The sequence below is a fragment of the Thunnus maccoyii genome, chromosome 19 (genome assembly GCF_910596095.1).
Source record: "Thunnus maccoyii chromosome 19, fThuMac1.1, whole genome shotgun sequence".
Classification (NCBI taxonomy): domain Eukaryota; kingdom Metazoa; phylum Chordata; class Actinopteri; order Scombriformes; family Scombridae; genus Thunnus; species Thunnus maccoyii.
Window position 1 is genome coordinate 24609766 of NC_056551.1, and position 22077 is coordinate 24631842.

The following is a 22077-nucleotide window of genomic DNA, read 5'->3' on the forward strand; positions in this document are numbered from 1 at the left end:
TAACTCCTCTTTGGTGTTTTTGTTCTAAGGATTGAACATCGTTTCATTCAATAAAGAAATTCAGGCCATTTAAATGAACTGATTTCCTGTGAATTAATTTTTTTTTCCATTTTAAAGGTGACTTAAAGGTGAATTCCACTGATTTTAAACATTAAAGTGTGTTTCCAGTTGTTCTCTGTTGTAAAAAGTAACATAAAGCCTTTTGTGTCTCCACAGGGAGCTGCTGTGTGAAATCTGATCAATTGCCTCAAGTGATGTCACTTGAGTCAGCGTCGGTTGGGGGCTGAGAACGATAAGTTTGAAAAGTAAAAGAAAGTGGTGAGGTTATCAGACGTCTGTAGCTCCTCATCTCTGCCGGAGGCTAGCAGCTCCAGGCTACATTAGCCGCTACTAGCATAACACACCTAAATCTGTATAATCAAGTGAATTTAGTCAAGTTGCATTGTGGGTGATGTACACACCGGGTTTTTGACAAAGAAGAAGAATGTGTGGAATAAAAAAGATATCTCTGGTTCTGCTGCATTGATTTTTTTTTTTTTTTACCCTTTTTTAAACAGAAATGTAAAAACAACAATTTACAGTTTTACAGAAAACTTTTTTCTTCACAAACAGCGGTGAACTCATTCGCCAGACACTCTACGTCCTCCATATCTGTAGCACAAACCTGGAAACTTCACTGTGATGGCAAGACTCCAGGAAGTGCACAGCTGTAGACATAAAGAACATAACTCCCTTTATGCTAAGCTAGGCTAATTGCCTCCCTACTCCAGCTCTATACTTAACACAAAGACACGAGACTGATATTGATCTTCCCAAAATGTTCAACTATTCTTTTAAAATCCTACTAACATAAGCTGCTTTTAGAAACTGATTGCACCAGACCGAGTAAGGCCATAAGTAATGCTAACTAGATTAGCATCGATAAGTCGATTCGTCAATCAACAGCTAATTAATCGCCAACTATTTTCATAATCAAATAATTGATTTAGCCTTTTTTTTTAGGAAAAAATGCTTAAGTTCTCTGGTTCCAGATTCTTTAGTCCTCTGTGACAGTAAACTATTTGGGTTGTGACATTTGAGGACGTTGTCTTGGGTTTTGGGAAACAGTGATCAACATTTTTCACCATTTTCTGACATTTTATGGACCAAACAACTAATCAATTAATCGAGAAATTAACCAACAGATTAATCTATTATGAAAACAATCATTAGTTGCAGCTCTATCTGAGCGAGAGTGTGTTTTATTGCTTATCAATTCAACTTTTAAGAGAAGAATGATCTTTCAAAAGCTACGTATGCACTGTGTTGTGTCTCTAGAGGTGAAATTAACGTTGTTGATGATGATGATGATGATGATGATAATTCTCGGATTACAGGCAGATTATGTCTGGATTATATCACTTCAGATGTGATTATTTCCACCATGAAAGCTGGATTAATCTGTTTTTGATATGTGCAGATTAGGTGTGAACTAATCCTGCTATGTAATCTGTGAGCTTCCTGTTGCTTTCTGTGTTTTCACTGCAGCTGACGAGACTGTCAAATACTGAAAGCTGCAATCGAATGTGTGTTCTGATATATCATTTTTATGTTTTATGGTGTTTTATATTTTCAGGTAGATCAGATCAAATAGACTTTTATTTTAGACAAAGTTCTTTAGAATTTGAGAACTTTGACTAATTGTATTAAAGGTCATCTCAATATTTTCCTCCTTCTCTAATCTGTCTGCGGCTCTCAGCTCCAATCCAAGAGTAAGTATTTAGAAACACCTCACAAACATATAGTTTAACTGTTTTAAAAAAAGTCTCAGTAACTTCCTAAAACAGCTGGCGACTGTAGTTTTCAGCAGATGTCACTCAAACGGGAGGAAATAGTGCATTTGTTGGGGACTATTTCCAGCGGCGGATGAATCTACATTTGGTGCTCTAGTGAGTATTTCTGGCAGCAGGACGGTGTGTGTGTGTTCATGGTGATGAAGGAACATGTCGCCCAGTGCAGCTGTGAGACTCACTGATGTGTTTTTAATAGTTTTTGGACAATAACAGAGGAATAAGATATATCACACATGATACTTGTTAGGAGAATCAGTTTTTAATGAGATGTATTGCTTATAAAGAAAAATAAAGAATATAATGAAACTCGTGTTTACGTTTCTCAAAGATATTCATTGACGAAAGTATCATTTTAGTATAAAATATTTGGTTTAACTTTAATTTGAAAACACTTATCGACCCCGCGGCCTTTCGTCTAATAACGCTGACACAAAGTCTGCTCAAAGCTGCACATTTATACTCTCAAGAGGAAGAAACCTGCTGATTTTTGATACATGATGACTTTCCCCGCGGTGACGTCTCCAGACATCACCAGTGTTTTCACCTTTCTCACACTCCCTCCTCCCTAATCATGAGTCTCCTCTCAGGTGTCTGAATCTGACTCGTGTGTGTTCTGAGAAGACCTTTATAATTAACATGCAGTATTTCTGTTTTCCAATTCATGGCTGTAAACAGCGTAGCAGGAAACCTATCGATCACGCCGACCCCGTGACCTTTCCTTACCTCTGCTATTACCTGGAATCACCTGATTAAATATTCTGTCAGTAACTACAGCAGGCCAATTATCACACCTCGGTATTGATCTCCACTCATTTATGAGTCATGATAAGTGAAAAAATAATCAGTGTATCAGTCATTTCTTTCACTAAGGAAACGGTTTCATTTTCATTAAAGCAGATTATATATTTATATATTTATATAAGTGCTCCACTGAACGCTGCAGGAGGTCCTTCCTCCCTGTGATCATCCACATATATAAATCCTCCTTTTTCTGCTGGAGATGAACATTTTCTTTCAATTTCCACAACTACAACCACTACTGCTGACTTACATTTAAATGTCTATAAATCATTTACTGCACATCTCCATCAGTAATCTGCCATTAAAATACTGTTAATTTTACACTTTTCATTCAGTTTACCTCTTTACATTACTGTTAATTTACTGTTAATTTACTGTTAAATTACTGTTAAATTACTGTTAATTTACTAATAATTTACTGTTAAATTACTGTTAAATTACTGTTTATCTACTTTGCACGTTTCCATTTTTGCACTTTTGTCCACACTGTGATTCTACCTCACACATTACTTTTTGCACATTTGCATTTGTACATTTTTCTATTTACTTACTGCACATTTATTTATTATTATTACTATTTTATTTTACAGTAGTTTTTACCTTTTTACATATTTATTTCCTCTTTCCTAACTGCATGTTGAGCAGTTATAACAAAGCAATTTCCCTGCGGGGATCAATAAATTTTTTCTGATTCTGATATATATATATATATATATATATATATATGTATATATATATATATTATTATTATTTTTTTTTTTAATTTATTTATTTATTTTTTTTTGAAATGACCTTTTGCATTGTGATTCGTTCGGGTCAAATGTGTTTATCAGAATTTGAAGCAACAAACTGTCCTGCCGTGCAGCTGCATTACAGACTAAATTCCTTTGGAGCTCACAGGAAATAAAGCAGTTGTTTAGAAAGTCGTGATGTCCATACAGCGCCACTGCTCTCTTGTTTACAACTGGTTCATTATGTAAGCAGTCACACACACACACACACACACACACACACACACATACACACAAAATGTCAAAATTCCAATCATATTATGCGATAAGGAGAATTATCTGTGACTTTAATTATGAAAATTGAACACATTAACATGATAAAAACCTTTCAGTCTCTAATATAATTGTGTAATCTACCAGATATTCTTGCTAGAACTCTTACTAATCATCACACACACACACACACACACACACGCTTACATTCAACTATACTGTTTATTACAAAGCACGGCAGCATATCAAAGGGAGCGTTACTGTCCTACACTGCCAGGCAAAGTATTGCCACACTGAATGTCTGGATGAATAACTTCCTCTGTGCTGTTTATATTTGTGCTTGCATACATGCAGCTCTGTTTCATAAGCATGCACTATCTGCACTGCAAATCATTTCTCCTTAAATAAACACGCTGCTGACGTATCAGCCAGGCTGTATTTTGACTTCATGTCGCCAGTCTGAGCTGAGAATGTTGATCTGGGCACCTTTCTGATATGAAACGGTAAAATGGAGACAGATAAATGACTCAAATAAGGCTGAAATTATCAGCTGTTTAATCAATATACATAACTGACTATGTGTATGTGTGTAGAAATACATATAAAACAAACATAAATCCACTTTTCATACTTCAGAACAGATAAGAACTGTAAATAAACCTACTTTTACTACTGTAAAAAATCAGTTAGTTTAAAAGTTGATATGACTTAAGAAGAATTTACATGTTTAAAAAACAAATAGTGATCACTAATGTAAAAAAAAAAAAAATTATATTTCAGTTAAAAGTGAATTTATAGAACAGCTGCAGTGAGGATCTGTAAACATGTAGAATAAGTTTAAAAAATATAATAATTTTTAATTATTTACTGAACAACATATAAAAACATATGATCATAATATGATAGGCTATAAGATAATGTACATTTTTTGCTAAATTTTGATGTAAAATATGATTTATGTTGCAAAAACATGTCACAATCAGCTGTTGCTTTACCTTTTTTGGACTGCAAATATCTTTATGTTGTGTTATTGTATCATATAATGTATATATATATATATATATGACCAAAATACATTTCAAATAGCATTTTGACAGTAAGATTGATGAGTATTTGATGCTTTTCTTTGTCATATATGATGTTAAACTGAATATATTTGTGTTTGGGGCCATTTGTTGAAAAACTGAACACATCATTTAAATTATAAAAGATATTTTATGGGAAAAGAAATAATCTATTAACCAAGAAAAGAATCTGCAGATGAGTTAATACTAAAATAATCATTACTGGGAGCTGTGGTGAGAAATAAACAGTGAGAGAGGCTTCCAGCTGCAGTCGTGTCCTTTAACTCTCAGTATTTTCTCAGCTGTATCTTGACTCTCTCTGATATTCCTGCGTCTCCGTGTCCACTGCCCATGGTGATAATGTGGTGTCTGCACTTCTGTCCCTCCACAGATTAACAGCGCTTTTGTCGGGGGGGACAAAGCGAAGCCCCTCCCAGCTGCTGAGCCGGGGCTTTCAGCATGGCCCTTTGCCAGGGGAGGCTTTAAAAGGGTGGGGGCGCGTGGCTCCTCTCATTCCCACGGCACGACACCAAAGGGCATCAAAGCAAGGTGAGTCCCAGTCCCTCACCCAGCCAGCACAGCCAGCACAGCCAGCACAGCCAGCCAGGGAGGGATAGGGCACAGCAGCCCCCTTATATCCACAGTCCGTCCCTTAACCCCACAACACAGGAGCCGCCCGGGCTCCAGGGCCCCACAGGCCATCAGTGCACCCAGTGGTTGAGATAAGGGAGCAGGGGGAGGAAATGGGCAGAATATAAGATAAAGAGATAGAACGGGTGGGAGACCTTGATGAGAACTTTTGGCTTCTTTGACCCGCTTCAGTTTTTTTTTTTTTTGTGGAGGAACTATAAATAGATGTTTCAAGTCCAGGATTTATGCTTTCAGGCTGATTCCAGTATCCAGGCTCTTATGTGTCTGGTGCTTGTCAACCTTTTAAAACACACACTGTTATTGTTTAATAGGTCTTTGTAGTTTAACACAGCGACTTTGGATTTCGAGCACTATTTCACGCATGTTTTAAATGTCAGAATCATGTTCAACTAACTTCTCTCAACAACTCTCTCATCACGTGTTGTAATCTCTTCTACTGTAGAGCCTTTCCAACCGATCTTTCTCCTTCCAGACAAGATGACTCACCACTGCACCAAGTTCTCCGGCCACTGGAAGGTGAGTCTGACAGATGGAGGAATTCAGATTCATACATCACCTCTCACTGGAGGAGGGCCTTTTAGACTACAAGTTTTCCCTCAGATATGAACATGTATCAACCAAAAAAAGGCACCAGATGTATCAGCAGCTCTTCAGAGAGAGAGCTGGCATATGTTACATAGAGTTTTATCCTCTTTATCACAATTCTAATGCTAAAAAATGGTTCATCAGGGTAAAAAATTAACTTTTCACCCAATTTGGCGCAATTAAAAATCACAGCTAACATCATTTTTTGTCTCTATTTCCCCGTCAGATCATTGTCTTCGACGAGGAGTGCTTCCAGGGCCGCCGCCATGAGTTCACCTCCGAGTGCAGCAACGTGATGGAGTTCGGCTTCGAGACCGTGCGCTCCCTCAGGGTGGAGAGTGGAGCGTGAGTAAAAAGATACACACACACACACACACACACACACACACACACACACACACACACACACACACACATACATACAGAGAGACAGGGGTGGCTTTACATCCGTGGAGAGGAGCAGAAAATGTCATAAAACTTCTATTTATGGAAAAGCCAAAGAGAGAAACTGGACTTAAGTTAACATGACAAAGAGGCAGAAAGTATTCATCTTCCTCTGTTGCTTTTTTTTTTTCTGCAGCTGGGTTGGTTATGAGCACGCCTCTTACCAGGGACAGCAGTTCGTCCTGGAGAGGGGAGAGTACCCCCAGTGCGACGCTTTCGGTGGCAGCAACGCCTATCACATTGAGAGACTGACCTCCTTCAGACCTATTGCCTGTGCTGTAAGTAGATCGAACAGTTTGTCACTTCTACGCTCGTCTTCTGTTGATCTTTCTGAAGACTTGAGCGACCGGGAAGACAACTTATATATGTATTGTTTACATTTGTCCTCCTCCTCCTCCTCCTCCTGCAGAACCACAGAGAGTGTCGTATGACTATCTTTGAGCGTGAGAACTTCCTGGGCCGCAAGGGTGAGCTTAGCGACGATTATCCCTCCCTCCAGGCCATGGGCTGGTGCAACAATGAAGTTGGCTCTCTCAAGGTCCAGTCTGGAGCGTGAGTGTCCCCAGCTGCTACTTCCACATTTTTAAATTTCCTTTCCACCTCTTTTTTTTTGTGTGTTTTTTTTTTTTCACCAGCTCAAAAATAATCCTTTCACAACAACAATCTTTTGCAACGTTGCTCATGTGTTACTTCCCTTCCCCTCTCTCTGACTAACTGTGATTTCCCAACAGATTCGTGTGCTACCAGTACCCTGGTTATCGTGGATACCAGTATATCATGGAGTGTGATCGTCACTGTGGGGAGTACAAACACTTCAGGGAGTTTGGCTCCCACTGCCAGACCCCTCAGATCCAGTCCATCCGCCGTATTCAGCAGTAACAACTTACTCCAAACCCTTTTATCCCACGTGACCCTTCACCTTTGACCCCTGCTGATTCCCAGTGCTGAATAAACTGTCTTTCTTAAACCTTACTGACTTCCACCAATGTATCTGATTACCTAATCGATCACACAGACGGGTTCCGCACTTACGCTCATGTTTTTTTCTGAGCTACAATTGATCCTACACACTTCACACGATTGTGTACGGAAGCTGTCTGGTGTCAGATGTTTGGCAATAAAGGTTGGATTTTAAAAAAAATTAATCAATGAAGAACTGAGTTTATAATGCTGAATGTTGTGCACAAAATAAGGTTATTATAAGGTTATTATAAGGTTGCATTGACAACATTTGAGGTTGCATCTTGGGCTTGGGAAACTGACATTTTTTCACAATTTTCTGGTATTTTTTTTACACCAAACAACTAATTGATTAATCAAAAGAATAAACTAAAAAGAATAGACTAAAAATAATAAGAAATAATTGTTAGTTGGAGTTTGTAAGTGAGAATCTTGGATTACAATAGAGCTGCAACAATGAGTCAGTTAGTCAATCAAAAGAAAATGAACTATTTAGATGATGGATTCATAATTTTGAGTCCATTTTTCAGAAAAAAAAATGCAGAAATTCTCTGAACTAAGGCTGCGAGTTATTGATTAATCTGGAGATTTTATTAAATTAATTTATTAATCATTTAGTAATGAAAAACCGTCCAAGATAATGGCTCCAAATATCTTGGTTTTTTTTGACCAACAGTCTAAAACCCAAATATATTCAGATTATAATAAAATGAAATAAAAAAAAATGCAGAAAATCCTCACATTTGAAAAGCTGCAATCAGAGGATTTTCGTGTGTTTTTTACTTTAAAAATCATTGACATAATTAATTAATTACTAAAATCCTTGGAGATAGTTTTTCTTTTGAATAAATTATTTGACAAATTGTTTAAGCTCTAGTTAGAACCAGAAAATGAATCAATCATCTGATTAAAAATGATGATGAAATGATTAATTATTTATCAAAAAGTTGCAGATTAATTTCCTGTTGATCAACTAATAGTTTCAGCTCTGATTATTACTTTCTACTCCACTACATTTATTTGACAGTTTTAGTTACTTTTCAGATGAAGATTTGACACAATGGATAATATAACAAGCTTTTAAAATACAACACATTGTTAAAGATGAAACCAGTGGTTTCCAACCTTTTTGGCTTTTGACGTCTTACAAAAAGCAGTGTGTAGTCGGGGTCACATTTCACATGTCTATGAGTTGTTAACAGCTCCACCAAATAGTGATTTTTCCCTCTAAACTTCTCACATGCTTTCATTTCAATAAATGTTCAAATGATCCAATATTTCAGCAAAAATCAAAGATTAGAGAAAAAGTCCAAAAACTGAAAACAGATTTGTGTATCAGAACTTTGTTTTTTCTTCTTTCCTCTCCCATTAATCATCTCACGACCCCTCAGATTTATCTGCTGACCCTTTGGAGGGGCCCTGACCCCTAGGTTGGGAACCAGTGGACTAAACTAGCTAACTGTATATAAAGTAGTTGAAAGTAGCTCCACCTCCAGCAGCTACAACAGTAACATGCTGCTCTAACACTGATGCTTCACTATTAATAATCTAATGATGTCATATATAATAATATATCAGTCAGAGGGGCCAAACCACTACTTTTACTGCAATACTTTAACTACATCAAGCTCATAATACTTATGTACTGTTACTGTAGTAGTTTCATGCAGGACTTTTACCTGTAATATTTTACTTTGCTGTATTGGTACTTTTACTTATAAGTAAAGGATCTGGATACTTCTTCCACCTCTGTACTTGTGTAAAACAGTCCTTTAGTTAATGTACTTAGTTACATTCCACCAGTGTTTTTTGACCTTTCCCTTATATCCTGCAGTCTGCAGGCCTACTGAAGCCTGCAGCGCATTAGGAGCATTACCACTACTGGCCAGGAAACGGCACTATGTTTCCACCAAAACAACAAGACAACACCTCCAGCTCACTGAGGCATCCAACAGAAAACCATTTAGTCTGCTGTTCTACTAATTGTTAAAGGCTGCAGCTCTGTGGCCATTCAGATTCAATGTGAAAAGCAATTTATTTAACACCAACACACAATGAGAAGGGTAGCAACTGCAGCCTGTTTGTATGCAAACAAAACAAAACAAAAAAAAATCACATTCAAATGTGTCCTTTCTATTTCAAGTACCCCCCTCTGGGACATTTCCTGTATTCAGACTGGTCGATGTTATTCCCAGTAAAGGTCGTAAATCATCATCACAGACAAAAATGGTTCAAATCTGTCATTGGGAAATTCCTAATTATGAAATTGTGGTAATAATGTTGTTGCTAAAAAGGATATACAGTGTCTCTTGTGTTCATTTCTGGTTTTAGAAAAAAAGAATATTGCTTTTTATAAAATCTTGAGAAACAACTAAAATATAACCGCCTTTTCCTTCACTCAACATGGTCCTAAAATGCTCCAAATGCTTTATCTGACCATTTTTTTTATTGTGTTTATCAAGCTTATTTATTGATATTATTTATGGATTTTTATTCCACATACAGCTCCCTGGTGTTTTTTTTATTCCTTTTGTGTGCTGTATATTGTATTATTTATTTGTTTGTTTGCGTGTTATTGTGTTGTGTGTATGCAACAAACTGCTCCAAACAAATTACCCCGAGTGGGATTAAAACAAATGTTTGTTTACGCATATCTGTTGTATGAGCAATAGAGTAATTTGACTTTAATGACTCAGCTGTCATTTATAACAAATCTTCAAAACGTTGTGATGCAACACTGTGTTTTCCTGCTTCTAAAAATAAACGTTACTCGACGTTACTCTCAATTTTATGTGCTATTTTTATTTTATTTTTATATATTATATTTCTCCCCCTCTTGAACAGCCATTACATTTGTTTCTAGAATAATTAAATCGCTATTATTGTCCTCCAGGTCCAGCTCCAGCCCAGTGACCCGCTCCGCGTTTTACAAGCCTCTCCCCGCCGCAGTGGGAGGAAGTTGAACCACAAAGCAAGCAGTGCTCGCAGAAAAATACAGAAAAAATATATCGAAGGGGGGACTTCAACTAAAACATGTGCCATATTGGAGCTGGAAAACGAACAGCCTAACCGAAAAGGAGCAGACAGTGTCGCCCTGGCTGGCACACGGCACACGGGAAGGCAGCGGACGGACACTTGGTTGTAGCCGAGTGAGGGGCTCCTCTGCACGGATAGCCTGGTAGGCAGGAGTCGCTCGGGGGCTGGCGGAGAACAGTACGACGACCTGCTCGGCGGCTCTCCTCGTTTTATTTGAGATATTGCAGGAGAAGCGCACCACCACAGTGTCGTTATATGTATTTTAACATCAACCAGGGTGGTCGAAATTGTTCTCCACCCCGTTGCTTTATCAGTTAATCGCCGAAAAGTTGCCGTTTAACGGGCAAACTAAACTACCGCTGGCCAGCCGATCTCCATCTCCCAGCGCTCCCTCCCCCTCCTCCACCACCGCCAGCCCGCAGTCAGTCGCTCTGTGCTGGGTCTCCAGGAGAGGAGGGTCCCCCCCCCCCCCTCAACCACCCCCGTAACGCTCGGGGTAACTCAACAAGCAGATATGGATTATTTTGTGCGATTTTATCTTCATTTTTGAACGCACCGGACTCTTCGGAAGACTGTTTTTTCCTTCTTCGGAAACGCTGCAAGACTTCCCCCGATACGAGCCGCCAGTTGAGTCGCTGCCGTTAGCTTATTAAGTGAACCGCTGTCTGAAATCGAGCCAGTGTTGCTGTTAGTCTGCCAGCTAGTGACTCAAGAGCATTTTTAATGTATCTGCTGGATTTAAATAATCAGAAACTAGATGTACTGCTTAACCACTCTCCACCTTATTTGTTAGTTAGCCTGCCGGCTAGCAGGTTTCATTTTGCTAGCTAGCGTGGTAGCTAACTAGCAGACGAACCCAAATATCGATATTGCCAGCAGGCTAAAACAAGTTAGCTCTCGGGCGTGTGGATTTCGCGTGTGAGTCCTTAATTACACCCTCTTGCTTGGACTGGATTTAGTGCTGAACCTTTAATAATCTTTTCGGGCGACATTTTTGTTGTAATTGATGAGCCGATAAGGAACATTTGAGCACTCAACGTTGCACAGGAAGCCAACAGCAGCAGCAGCAACAGCAACGACGGCGGCGGCGGCAACATAAACACCAGCCGTGTGTGGATTTTCTGGCATGCAAAACACGAGTCCTGCTTTCTCTGTGACCCGTGCATGTGTGCTTTGATTATTACTGCTTATCTGAGAGATTTTGCATTTTTTTTGGGGTGCACCAGCTGAGATATTAAGGACGACGAAGCAGCAGCAGCCTGATGATCTACATTTCAACCTGTCGCCCTGTGTCCTCCCTCCTCAATTTCCCCTCTTTTCGGTCTCACTGATTGTTGTTTGAGACAAGGAGAAGCAACTACACGTGTCCCCGTTTTCTTACAGTACAGCTGCTTTTTTTTCTTCCTCTTCTTCTACTGTGCAGCCATTTCACTAACATCACAACAGTTTTTTTTTCGACAGCACAGTGTTTACATTTTAGGGAGGAAAAACCAGCCCCTGAACCAGGAAAAACCCCTCTGAATCACATGCAGCACTGGAGACAAACCAGTCGTTTGGACACATTTCCAATCAAGAGGAGCAAAAGACTCTCCACAGACCTGTAATTAGGATTTTTGACAACTGTATCCAGATCCAGCATCTGGTGCATGAGACACGCCACAATACTATAATAAAGCGAGCAAGTGCTGGCCTCAAAACAACATCTCACCAGCCTTTTCCTTGCATGATTTTCCACCCTTTTCCTCACAACACGCCCGTGAGAAACCTGCATTTTTGCACTAAATGGGATTACAAGCGCGGTGATCTTGCAGCCCTGGTGATTGCATATATTTCTCGACTAGCTTGTCACCCAATGTCTTCCCTCCTGAGTTTCCTTTTTTTTCTGTCACAATGATGGTAGTTTGAGTCTTAAGTGAGCAACAGACTACAGCCTGAGACAAACGACACATTTCCAGTCGATGGTCAGCCCCGCCGTGCGCTCAGCTGGCCCTGTCACGCACCTTGGCACCTTGATGTTGGTCATATCTGGTGGAGGACATTGTTTTTTTTTAATTCCCTAAAACAAAACCCATCCTCAAGCCCGGTTATTTTATTGATTTGGTCGTCCCAGGGTCGAAAGATGGCGGACCTCGAAGCAGTACTCGCCGATGTCAGTTATTTGATGGCGATGGAGAAAAGCAAATCTACTCCAGCGGCCCGGGCGAGTAAGAAAATCATCCTGCCTGAGCCCAGGTAACCTCTTATTTTTTTATTTTTTTCAACCATGAGCTTTTGTGTTGTGTTTGTTTGCATGCCTGTCAAATGGATGAATCTTTTGTGCATGCTATGCAGCCATATAGGGAGATGGAGGCGTGCTTCCTCTCAAACCTGTGACTTGCTGTAGATGCTAAAGCGAAATATGACTGTGGAGCTTTTTCTTTTTTTTTTCTTTTTTTTTGATAGTTGAGATTTCTGCAAACATGCATCAACTAAACGGCTTCACGATATCATCTATACAACCATGCACTGACTTAATGCATGCCTTTAACTTAACAAGAAGTTAACCTAGTGTTAGCCTTTCAGAATATCTTGTGCAGCTTTTTTGACATGCACAATATTTGTCATGCTAGTGTCATTTCTTTTTCCCAAACAATACCAAGTATTGATGTCCTTTTTTCTTGGTATATTCTGTTAAATATCCCATCATTTGATCCAAGGCTTGCTTCACTTGCAATCTGATCTTTATTATCTCACATAGCATGTGCACAACAAACCAATTTCTTCACGCTGCTGAGTCTTGTCTGTGCTGCTGTATATGCTGTCAGCCCTTTGATGCAGTTGCACTATTAGAATATGCAGCTCTTGATCTGAAACCCCCTGCTTCCCCCATGCTGGTTTCAAGCACCCATAAGTAGGCCTTCATTGCATTCTCAGACGAGACTACGGTTAAAATCTGATTTAAATAATACATCCCCCCCCTCCCCACAACATCACACACACACACATAATTGCACATCCTTTTGTCCCTCCTACGCAGTTAGCAAGGGGCTCGAACGTGTCTTCTCCAGGCCAGGTTTTAGGCACGTAGCGTGCCACTTGATTGAAGAGGATGTGGTTAAAAAATTTGGTTATTGAGATAGTTGCTTTTTTATACCAGGTTGTAAATTTGCTACAGAGCTATTTGGGTTTAGTCAATGAAGAGCAGCTTTGTTTAGAACAGGTCTTAGCCGGCACTTGGCACCGCTGTCAGATTGAATTTGTGTTCGTGCTTATAGTCATCACCTTGCACTTCACTTTTATTAAATGCAAAGTGAAAACTATTATTGACACGCCTGCACATGTGCACACCTAGTGGCTCTACTTGGAAGATTTTAAACATGTCAGAGTGTCATGAGGGTGAGAGGACAGTAATATTTAAACCAAAGAATGTTTTTTTTTTTTTACTGACTTGTCTTGGCAGATCAGCAGAAAGCAATGATCCGGACAGCGCGTTACATGCAGTAATGAATCTACCCTGTTGATTATTTCCAACTGAAATGATTTAATTAAAGGATATTCTATAATTAAATGTGCTAGCACAGATCAAATTTCATCCATATATTATAGGTTTAAAAAGATACTGAAACCATTCATTATCCACTATACTCCATCCATCAGTTTATTCATCATAAAAAGCCCAGTTGTGCTGCCATCTTTACTGGTTTAAAAACATAATTCCATCACACAGGCGAAAAAAAAAAAGAGGCTCTCAGGGTTTGTAATGAATTCTGCCCTCTGGCTAATTTTGACAACAGCAGCTGAGAACAGCTGATTATATTCCTTAACTGACAACCATCAATATTAACTGACACGGCTGAACATCAAACTACTCTCCAAATAAATGTGATCATATTATAACTTACACATATCTGACTTATTATCCGTCACACAATATTTCTCAGTAAAGCGTTCTCCTTTGACATATTTAAACATCCACACCAGTTAGCTTCGTATCACATTAGCTTTACATTAGCGCTAACCATTTGTGAAAGGGTTTTTAAGTTGATAAATGTGGGTTTCCTTCCTTTTAGGCAGGTATTGGTTTCGGTTCATGTCATGTCTAGTCTTAAAATGAACTTGCAGAGACTTGAAGCGTGCTTGCTTGCGTCCGCCAGTCCGTTACAGTTAGCAATAACATTCCGCCACAGTTAATTAAGTCAGAATCGTGCTAATGTCGCGTAATTACATGGCATGGAGCTCCGAGCCACGCTGTAGTAAGTATGACCACCACTCTGCTCTCAGAATATTCACAGTAACTCTGACAGTGTGGCAGAAAAGGCCGACTGGGTGCTTTGACCAAAATCTAGGAGAATATTTTTCGCCCCACTAGTGATGGACTGGAGTTCAAATCACGGTGATGATGGCTGGTCCGTTTGTTTTGCTGTAAAGGAGAGCTGTCACGGTCGCTCGTGTTGAGATTCTTAAAGTAAAACTCCATTGTTAAACCTACGCTATGTTTTGAACACCAAATACACCCTGCAGGGTTTGAAAGTTGACTCTAAAAGGCTCCTTCACAACTTGAACTCGCTGACATTGGTTGCAGGTCACAGGTGTAAACAGCTAACCATGCTAACAACGAACCAAACTGTGTATGTTGTAATATCTTTGCATATTTGGGCAAAATTATAGGCATTGGAACATACAGAAGTGAATTATGCTACATGGATGGGCTTTAAAAAGTTCCTGTGGACACTTAAATACAGTTTTATGACAGTGAAAGTGGGTCCATGTTGCAACTGTTCTGCCTTTTGGTGGGCAGGGACCTGTAGATCTGTTCATAGTGAGCAGGGTGAAAACATGATCAGTCCAGATATGATTGTTGCTGTTGTGTCGGTTGTGTTGGAATTCATCGATTTGAGTCGATTCGAGGGGGAAGCCTACAGAGACGCTCTGCCAAGATTGTTTTTTTTTTTTTTCTTTTACAACCATGAGATAGAAACCCTGCCCGTAGCTTCGTTAGCCTTTAGCAAAACAGTCAAAACAAAACCTCCCACTCTACTGCACTGTCAGATCAGGATGTACATGTGAAATGTAATGTCTTATCCACGTAACTCCAACCTAAAGCTTGTTGTCAGTGTTTCATAGCTGTGCTCTGTCATAGGGATGCAGATTTAAAGCGGTGTCCATCATTGATTGTCAGCTGTGTTAAAAATAATTAATTGATTGATACAAAGTTTTTTTTCCCTTGATTAAAGCTGATTAAAGTGACCAGTGTGTAAGATTTAGGGGGTTCTATTGGCAGAAATGGGATGTGATATTCATAAGTATGTTTTCATTAGTGTATAATCACCTGAAACTAAGAATCATTGTGTTTTTGTTACCTTAGAATGAGTCCTTTATATCTACATAGGGAGTGGGTCCTCTTCCACGGAGCCCGCCATGTTGCACTGCCATGTTTCTACTGTGGCTGCCCCGACCAAAAATTTTCCTAGTTCATATCATTAGACGACTAGTCATCGCATGTTTATGATATTAATTTAATTAACTGCGTTACATTACAGAGAAATACAAATTTCCTTCAGAGTGAGACATCTGTCCTCCCTTCTGCTCTCTGCTGTAAACACACGTAACGTTAGCTGTTAGTGAGCAGCTGCTCTCGTGTCTCTCCCGCTCTCTGACAGCCTGCTCTCAGCGGGTTGCTTCGGTTCTGGTTCGAAACTTGATCGACTAAGACTCTTCTCATCCACTAACGGTTAGGTCGACCGTTATTAAGGCCACTAAATCCTACACACTCGTCCTTTTAAGTAAATTACACAAAATTACATCACTTAAATGGCTACCGTTCGGCGCGGCTGCTCATTATTCAACAAATGGCCAAACAAAATGCAAAACATCCAAGTTAATAGTTTTCTAAAGGTTAAATTAGATGAAACTAAACATACAAAACACCTAAAACAAAACCTAATGTGTCCCCATCACCTGACAACAGTGGATGGTGATTGGTTAAAATGTAAGAATATGTACATGTCTTGGTGGTCAGATGTGAGCTGTTTCAGCCACAATGAACTAGTTGACGTCAGAGGTGCAGGTGCTTTCATTGATTTTGGGTGAATGCATATAAAAGTTATCAACGGGCTCTTCATGTCAATTGGAAAACTGCTTGCTGGTTGAATGGATTGTTGATAAATCATATTTCATCCATATTGTGGCAGTTTATGAACTGTATCAACCACATTGACCTTTACTGGTTACACATTCATTATGCAAAACAACAAGTACAGTTCTGCAGCCGGTATGAATCAACCTCATTAGCTTGGTAGCTAGAAGTCACAGAGATAACTGGTATGGGCCTATGATCAACCACAACCAAAAATAACAACGTTAGTCTGACTCCCAGAGCTTTCTGACTTCCCCTACTTTGTTTGTGGCTCTCAGGCCTGAATCCATTGGTGCCTACTGAAGACGTACATCTTTAAAACAGCTCACAAATATATAGTTTCGTTTTTAAGCAGGATGCAGTCATTTCCTACAACAGCTGGTCACTGTAGTTTTTTAGTAAACCTTTCTCAAACCGGAGGAAACAGTGCATTTGTTGTGGACTATTTTCAGCAGTGGATTAATACATAATTGGTGCTCTAGTGTATATTTCCAGCAGCAGAATTGTGTGTGTGTGTGGGACTGAGTCAGAATAAACTATAGTGTGCGTGTTCATGGTAATAAAGGGAGCTCTATGGCACAGAGAAATAAGTCGTACTCCTTAGCAGCATCAGTCCGTTGTTTAGTTTTGGGCTTTTAATGGGATTTGTTCACAGTAAGAGGAATATTGATCGCCATCTGCCTTGTTCTTTAAATGAAGAAGCACTTGAACTAAGTGTTCCATCAACATACTGACTTTTACAAGTGGGGAGCCTTCATGCTGCTCTCAAACATACAATTTAAAGACCATTTCTTGATTAGATTGCCAGTAACCACTAAATGAGCTACTTTTCCTAAAATCTATAAATCTGTGTTAAGTTCTGCTGTACACAAAAATTTAATTGTAAACCCAGGTGATTGTAGATACCTTATTGATCAGTATTGAACATTTCTATGGCTCCAGACTGAAAGGAGACATATTATGTTTTTTGTGGTTTTCTCTTTATATCCTGTTCTGATGTTGGATGTTAAACATGGTCAAAGTACCAAAACTTGAGGTGAACATATGAGGAAACACCAACAAGTTGACGTAGAGTCGTTGCATATGCCCATAAGCAGCTGCCCATTCTGTAGCCTTGGTTGCTAAGGTTGTTGCTAAGGTTTTTCCATGTGTTGTTTGCGTTGTCTGCGCTCATATTTCAGATCTCGGCTCGAAGATTTACGGATGTATTTCAGAAGTTGAGATTTTGAGTAAAGAACAAGAAAAAGTAGTGAAATCTTGCTACTATAGTTTGTGTCGTGGTTTGTTTACGTTGCCTCTTGCATAAAGGACCAGTAGAAGATAAATAAGGAGTTTTTAACTGTAAGTCATGCAAATCTACTCTAGTGGAGTCCCAGTATATAAATATAGAGCTTGGAAATGTGCAGACTTTGGTTCCCTTTAATGTTACAGAATTTGTAGTGATTATCGGAGTGACTGCTCTCCTTCACATACACTTTAAAATTGTTAGTACTAAGTTTAGGCTGCGTGTTTGTGGCCTTTGAGGACCTAATCAGGATCAGCTTGTTTGACACTTATACTGCACGTCACGCTAATTGAGTTCACTGCTTCTCATTAGATGTTCAGTCAAGAATCCCAGGTTGCAAAACACTGACGCTCGAAGTTAATCCAAGGATTGGCAACCATGACGTCTCGTCAATATAGTTTAATTCTAGCCTGAGACTACACCGGCCATTTAACTGATTAGCACATTATCAAACAGAAAGCAGGAGCTGAGCAGTGGCAGGAGTGTTTCTATATGAACAAACATAGTGTAATGCTTTAGTGAATGTGGTTTATGAAGTGATTTTATGTTGGATATTAGCCTTATTATTTATTGCTTGCTTCAGAGATAAAAGCCTCAGTTAATGGACTTAAATGCTCTTTATAACCACCGCTGAGTAAATCAGTCAGCAACCAAGACTCGACAGTAATATGAAAATTTACTTAAAACATGTCAGTTAGGTAATTATTATTACAATAATGCGCCCAACATAACCGGATAAAACATCATGTGTCTGTCTCTACAGCCTTGTCACTCACTGTTAGCGTGCTTCAGTGCTTCAGATGGCTTCAGAGGAATAACTTTGGATCGGATTGTTAACGATCTGACAATAATGTGGCTAACCAAGAGAGGAGTGAGAGGAGAAAAGGAGGGAGTAGTATGGATAAAAATGATAGAACCCCTTTTATTAATTCCTGGAAACAGCAGAAGTTGATAAAGACTGCAGAGACGGTGCGCAAACGGACAAACTTTTTACAGTTTTTGGCAGCAGCAGTTGTGCATGTGTGAAGCTTTCAGCCGCATGCTTGTGGGGGGGGGCAGTTAAATGTGGCACTTTGGAGATAGCGTGGTGCTGCCACATTCTCCACGGGCCAAGGCTATGTCCTCTGGCAGAGAGGTGAGATTTTGACAGCAACACTGGAAGCAGTCGAGATGAGAGGCGTGGGGGGAGGAGGGTGGTGAATCGGGACGACCCCGCCGTTATAGAGGAATCCATATAAGAGACGAGACATGACGAAGCCATATGGGAGGCGGAGATATGAGTGAGACGTGTTGTATCACTAGAACTGCGCCCCGGTCAGCCCATTAAATCAAAGGCAGAAGTCAGCTGCCGGTAGAAGATCTGCTCAGTTTCAGATTTTATCAGTTTGTAGTCAATTTTTGAGAGTTAAACAAACTACAAAATGAAACTGTTGGTTTTTATCTGGTAAAAATGCATCGCTAGCTGGTGTCTGTGTGCTCGGCTAAGGACGGTATGTTAGAGAGAGAAGCGTCACTCTGAACTGTTAAAACATTTAATACGTTAGTGAATGAGTTGTGTCTTTTTGCTGTTTTGAAATATCATGTTTTCATCATTTTCATAGCTAGATAACAGTCGACCAACAGCACTAGAGTATAATAAACAGCAGTCAAATCCCTCAGTTATATTTCATCAGTGTTTTAATGACCTTAATCTGGATTTCTTGAGTGTTCAAAGCTTATCCAATCAGTTTGTTGAGTAATAACATGAGCTAGCATTAGCTAACTTAAGCTCAGCCACCAGAATGGAGACTGAGAGTTGTCAACAGGACCAATACAGATGATATGTGACATTTTAAGCTTTAATTATTAGACACAACTTACCACAAGTTTGTCTTTAAGTGAACATGCTAGCAGCTCTGTGAGGCCATACTTAAGCACAGCAGTGCTTTGAGCTAAATGCTAACGTTAGCATGCTAACATGCTGATGTTAAAGAGCAACTTGCAGGTTGGCAACTGCAGTCAGTTAATGAGTTGAGAAAAAAATATGTCTATAAATACTCTACAGTGACATTTAGAGTTGGTTTTATAAGACTGTTTTTACTTCCGCCTCAAATAGAGATGCTGGACATGATGTCACATGAGGGAGAGCGGTTAAGCTAGGTCCAGTTTAACAATAAGAAATCTGGATCTCAGCACTAGTTCTGACACTGCTGAGGTATAACACAGTGTTGTTTCACCTCACAATGTTTTCTGTAACGTTTTCTGTATCTCACAGTGTCTGATTTAACTCTACACTACGTTTCTAGCACTGCCTCACAGGAGAGAGAAACGCTCCTAATCTAAGTTCTTCATAGGACGATACAGGACGTTAAAAAGGGTTTCAGTGGCCTCACTTGGGTGACAACCAAGTGTTTGGATGTATTAAAAGGTTTTATGCAGTTACGAGCAGCTTCATGAATATCAAACAGTCTGCCGGCATCAGCAGATAATACCAATAACAAACCTATATGAATAAAAACCATTAGTTAATTCTAATATTCTCAAACTGCAATGAAGATGATAAAGCACGGTGTGTAATACAAACGTAAACCAAGGTCTATTTCTGACTAGAATCAGGTCAGACATACAAACATACTGAATGCTCACATCTGGATGTTTCTTAATCCTATAAGGTCAAAAGTAAAAATAGAAATGTACCCTTTTTAAAACAAAAAGAAAGCACAGAGGGGATACTGCTGAAGCAGCACAATACTTTTATTATTTAAATGTTTTAGTCTGTATCTGATTCCGCAAATGGGGAAATAGTGAAAATCACTCAGTCATCGGCCAATGATAAACCTCTAACCAGTCAGTCTGAAACTAAAATGTAACCGCTTGGTAAATATGACTATGAATCGTAGACTTAATCTGACTTGTAATAAAGTCAATCTGCAAACAGAGAACCACAACATCTGTGCTGGGTTTCACACTCAAGTCCTGCATTTAACTGTCAATCTGTCGATCTGCTGACGGGATCTGGACCGGGACCCCGGGCGCAGCGGCGCTGCCGTGTCGCAGCAGAGTCTTTGGTGACCTGGAGTAGTCCTCCCTCAGAGACTCCCATCAGAGCCGAAGCATACGCCGGGGGAGATAAAAATATTTAGATCACATCAGTGGCATAATATTTAACGCTGACTCAAATAATAAATTCTATTAAACGACTGACTGAAAGCGCTAACGGTATGATGGATGGACTACCCTGAACTACCCTGAACCCTTTACTGGTGCCGGTTCATCTCCGCTACCATGATGGTTGTAATGCAGCGCTGCCATTAGAAACCTGTAGAAGAAGAAGAAGAAGATGATGCAGTTCATGAGTTGTAGATACTTCATATTGTCAAGCCTCATTCATCATGTGCTGTGCAGTGAGTGTTGAAGCCACTCTGTCACTAAAAGCTGCATTTTGAACATTGTCAGAAAGAAATATATCAATAGACTAGGGTTGCCAGTTTATTAGCTAAACGTAGCCAAAGCTAACGCAGTGTCATCCAACAGCCCCGCAATAAATCCTACGTTCATGAAGGTTCCAATGTTCAGTTTTTATTGAGACTGTTTTAGATTTAACTGTGTTAAATCAACTTTATGCTCATTTTTGGAGGCTGTAGTTTGTGGTGCTGTTGAATAGTATTGCATTATAATGAGTGGTGTTTTTTAATAGTTTGTCCACTTCATGCACAGAAACGTTTTAAAAAGTCTGGACACAACTTCCTGTTCCCCTTGAAGAAGAAAGAGTGTCCAGACCTCAGACTTCGTTAGACTGGTTTTAATGGCACTAATTCTTAAATGATCACATGATAGTTAGATGCTGTACATCTAAAGGAAGGAGAAGCCGGTGTGTTTGTGTGTGATGTTCTGGTAGATTTACTCTGCAGCTTAATGGCTCCTGTAGACTCTGCATAAACTAATATTTTCAATCATTTACAGATATTTTTATTGTGTGATGTATTTCAGTACCAGTTTTGGTGAGATTGATTGATTGCACATTCTGAGTTGTATATTGATAGTTAAGAACATTCTCCACCAGATTATTTTCTAGCTGGAGCACTCTGGAAACAATACAAATAAAGCACCAAGCAAAGATTAGACCGCTGATCATTTTCAGCCTCCATATTGCACACATTTCACGCTGTTTCCTGGTTTCAGCTGTCGTTCAGTGCTTCTCCCTCCAGAGGTGGATGCCTAGGTGTGTCGTGTTCACGTTGTCCTGAACGTGGTTCACCTTGCTTTGCCAGTTGGCCTCCATCACATCCGGAGCTCCTTTTTAGGAGTAGAAGCTGCAGTC

At 39.6% G+C, this 22077-nt stretch overlaps 2 protein-coding genes across 2 annotated transcripts in view; both read left to right on the plus strand.

The window, feature by feature from the left end:
• The first annotated feature begins 5091 nt into the window (after positions 1–5091).
• cryba4 (crystallin, beta A4) lies at positions 5092–7625 on the plus strand. The gene is made up of 6 exons (XM_042395605.1): positions 5092–5250; positions 5795–5868; positions 6164–6282; positions 6518–6659; positions 6791–6933; positions 7113–7625. The coding sequence occupies exons 2-6, from the start codon at positions 5830–5832 to the stop codon at positions 7258–7260; spliced, it is 591 nt and encodes a 196-aa protein (XP_042251539.1). The 5' UTR covers positions 5092–5250; positions 5795–5829; the 3' UTR covers positions 7261–7625.
• A 2649-nt stretch (positions 7626–10274) lies between these two features.
• grk3 (G protein-coupled receptor kinase 3) overlaps positions 10275–22077 on the plus strand; it is a 70321-nt gene continuing 58518 nt past the window's right edge. The window contains exon 1 of the mRNA XM_042394696.1: positions 10275–12609. Within this exon, the coding sequence (XP_042250630.1) occupies positions 12497–12609 (113 nt within the window). The 5' untranslated portion in view covers positions 10275–12496. The remainder of the gene's footprint in view (positions 12610–22077) is intronic.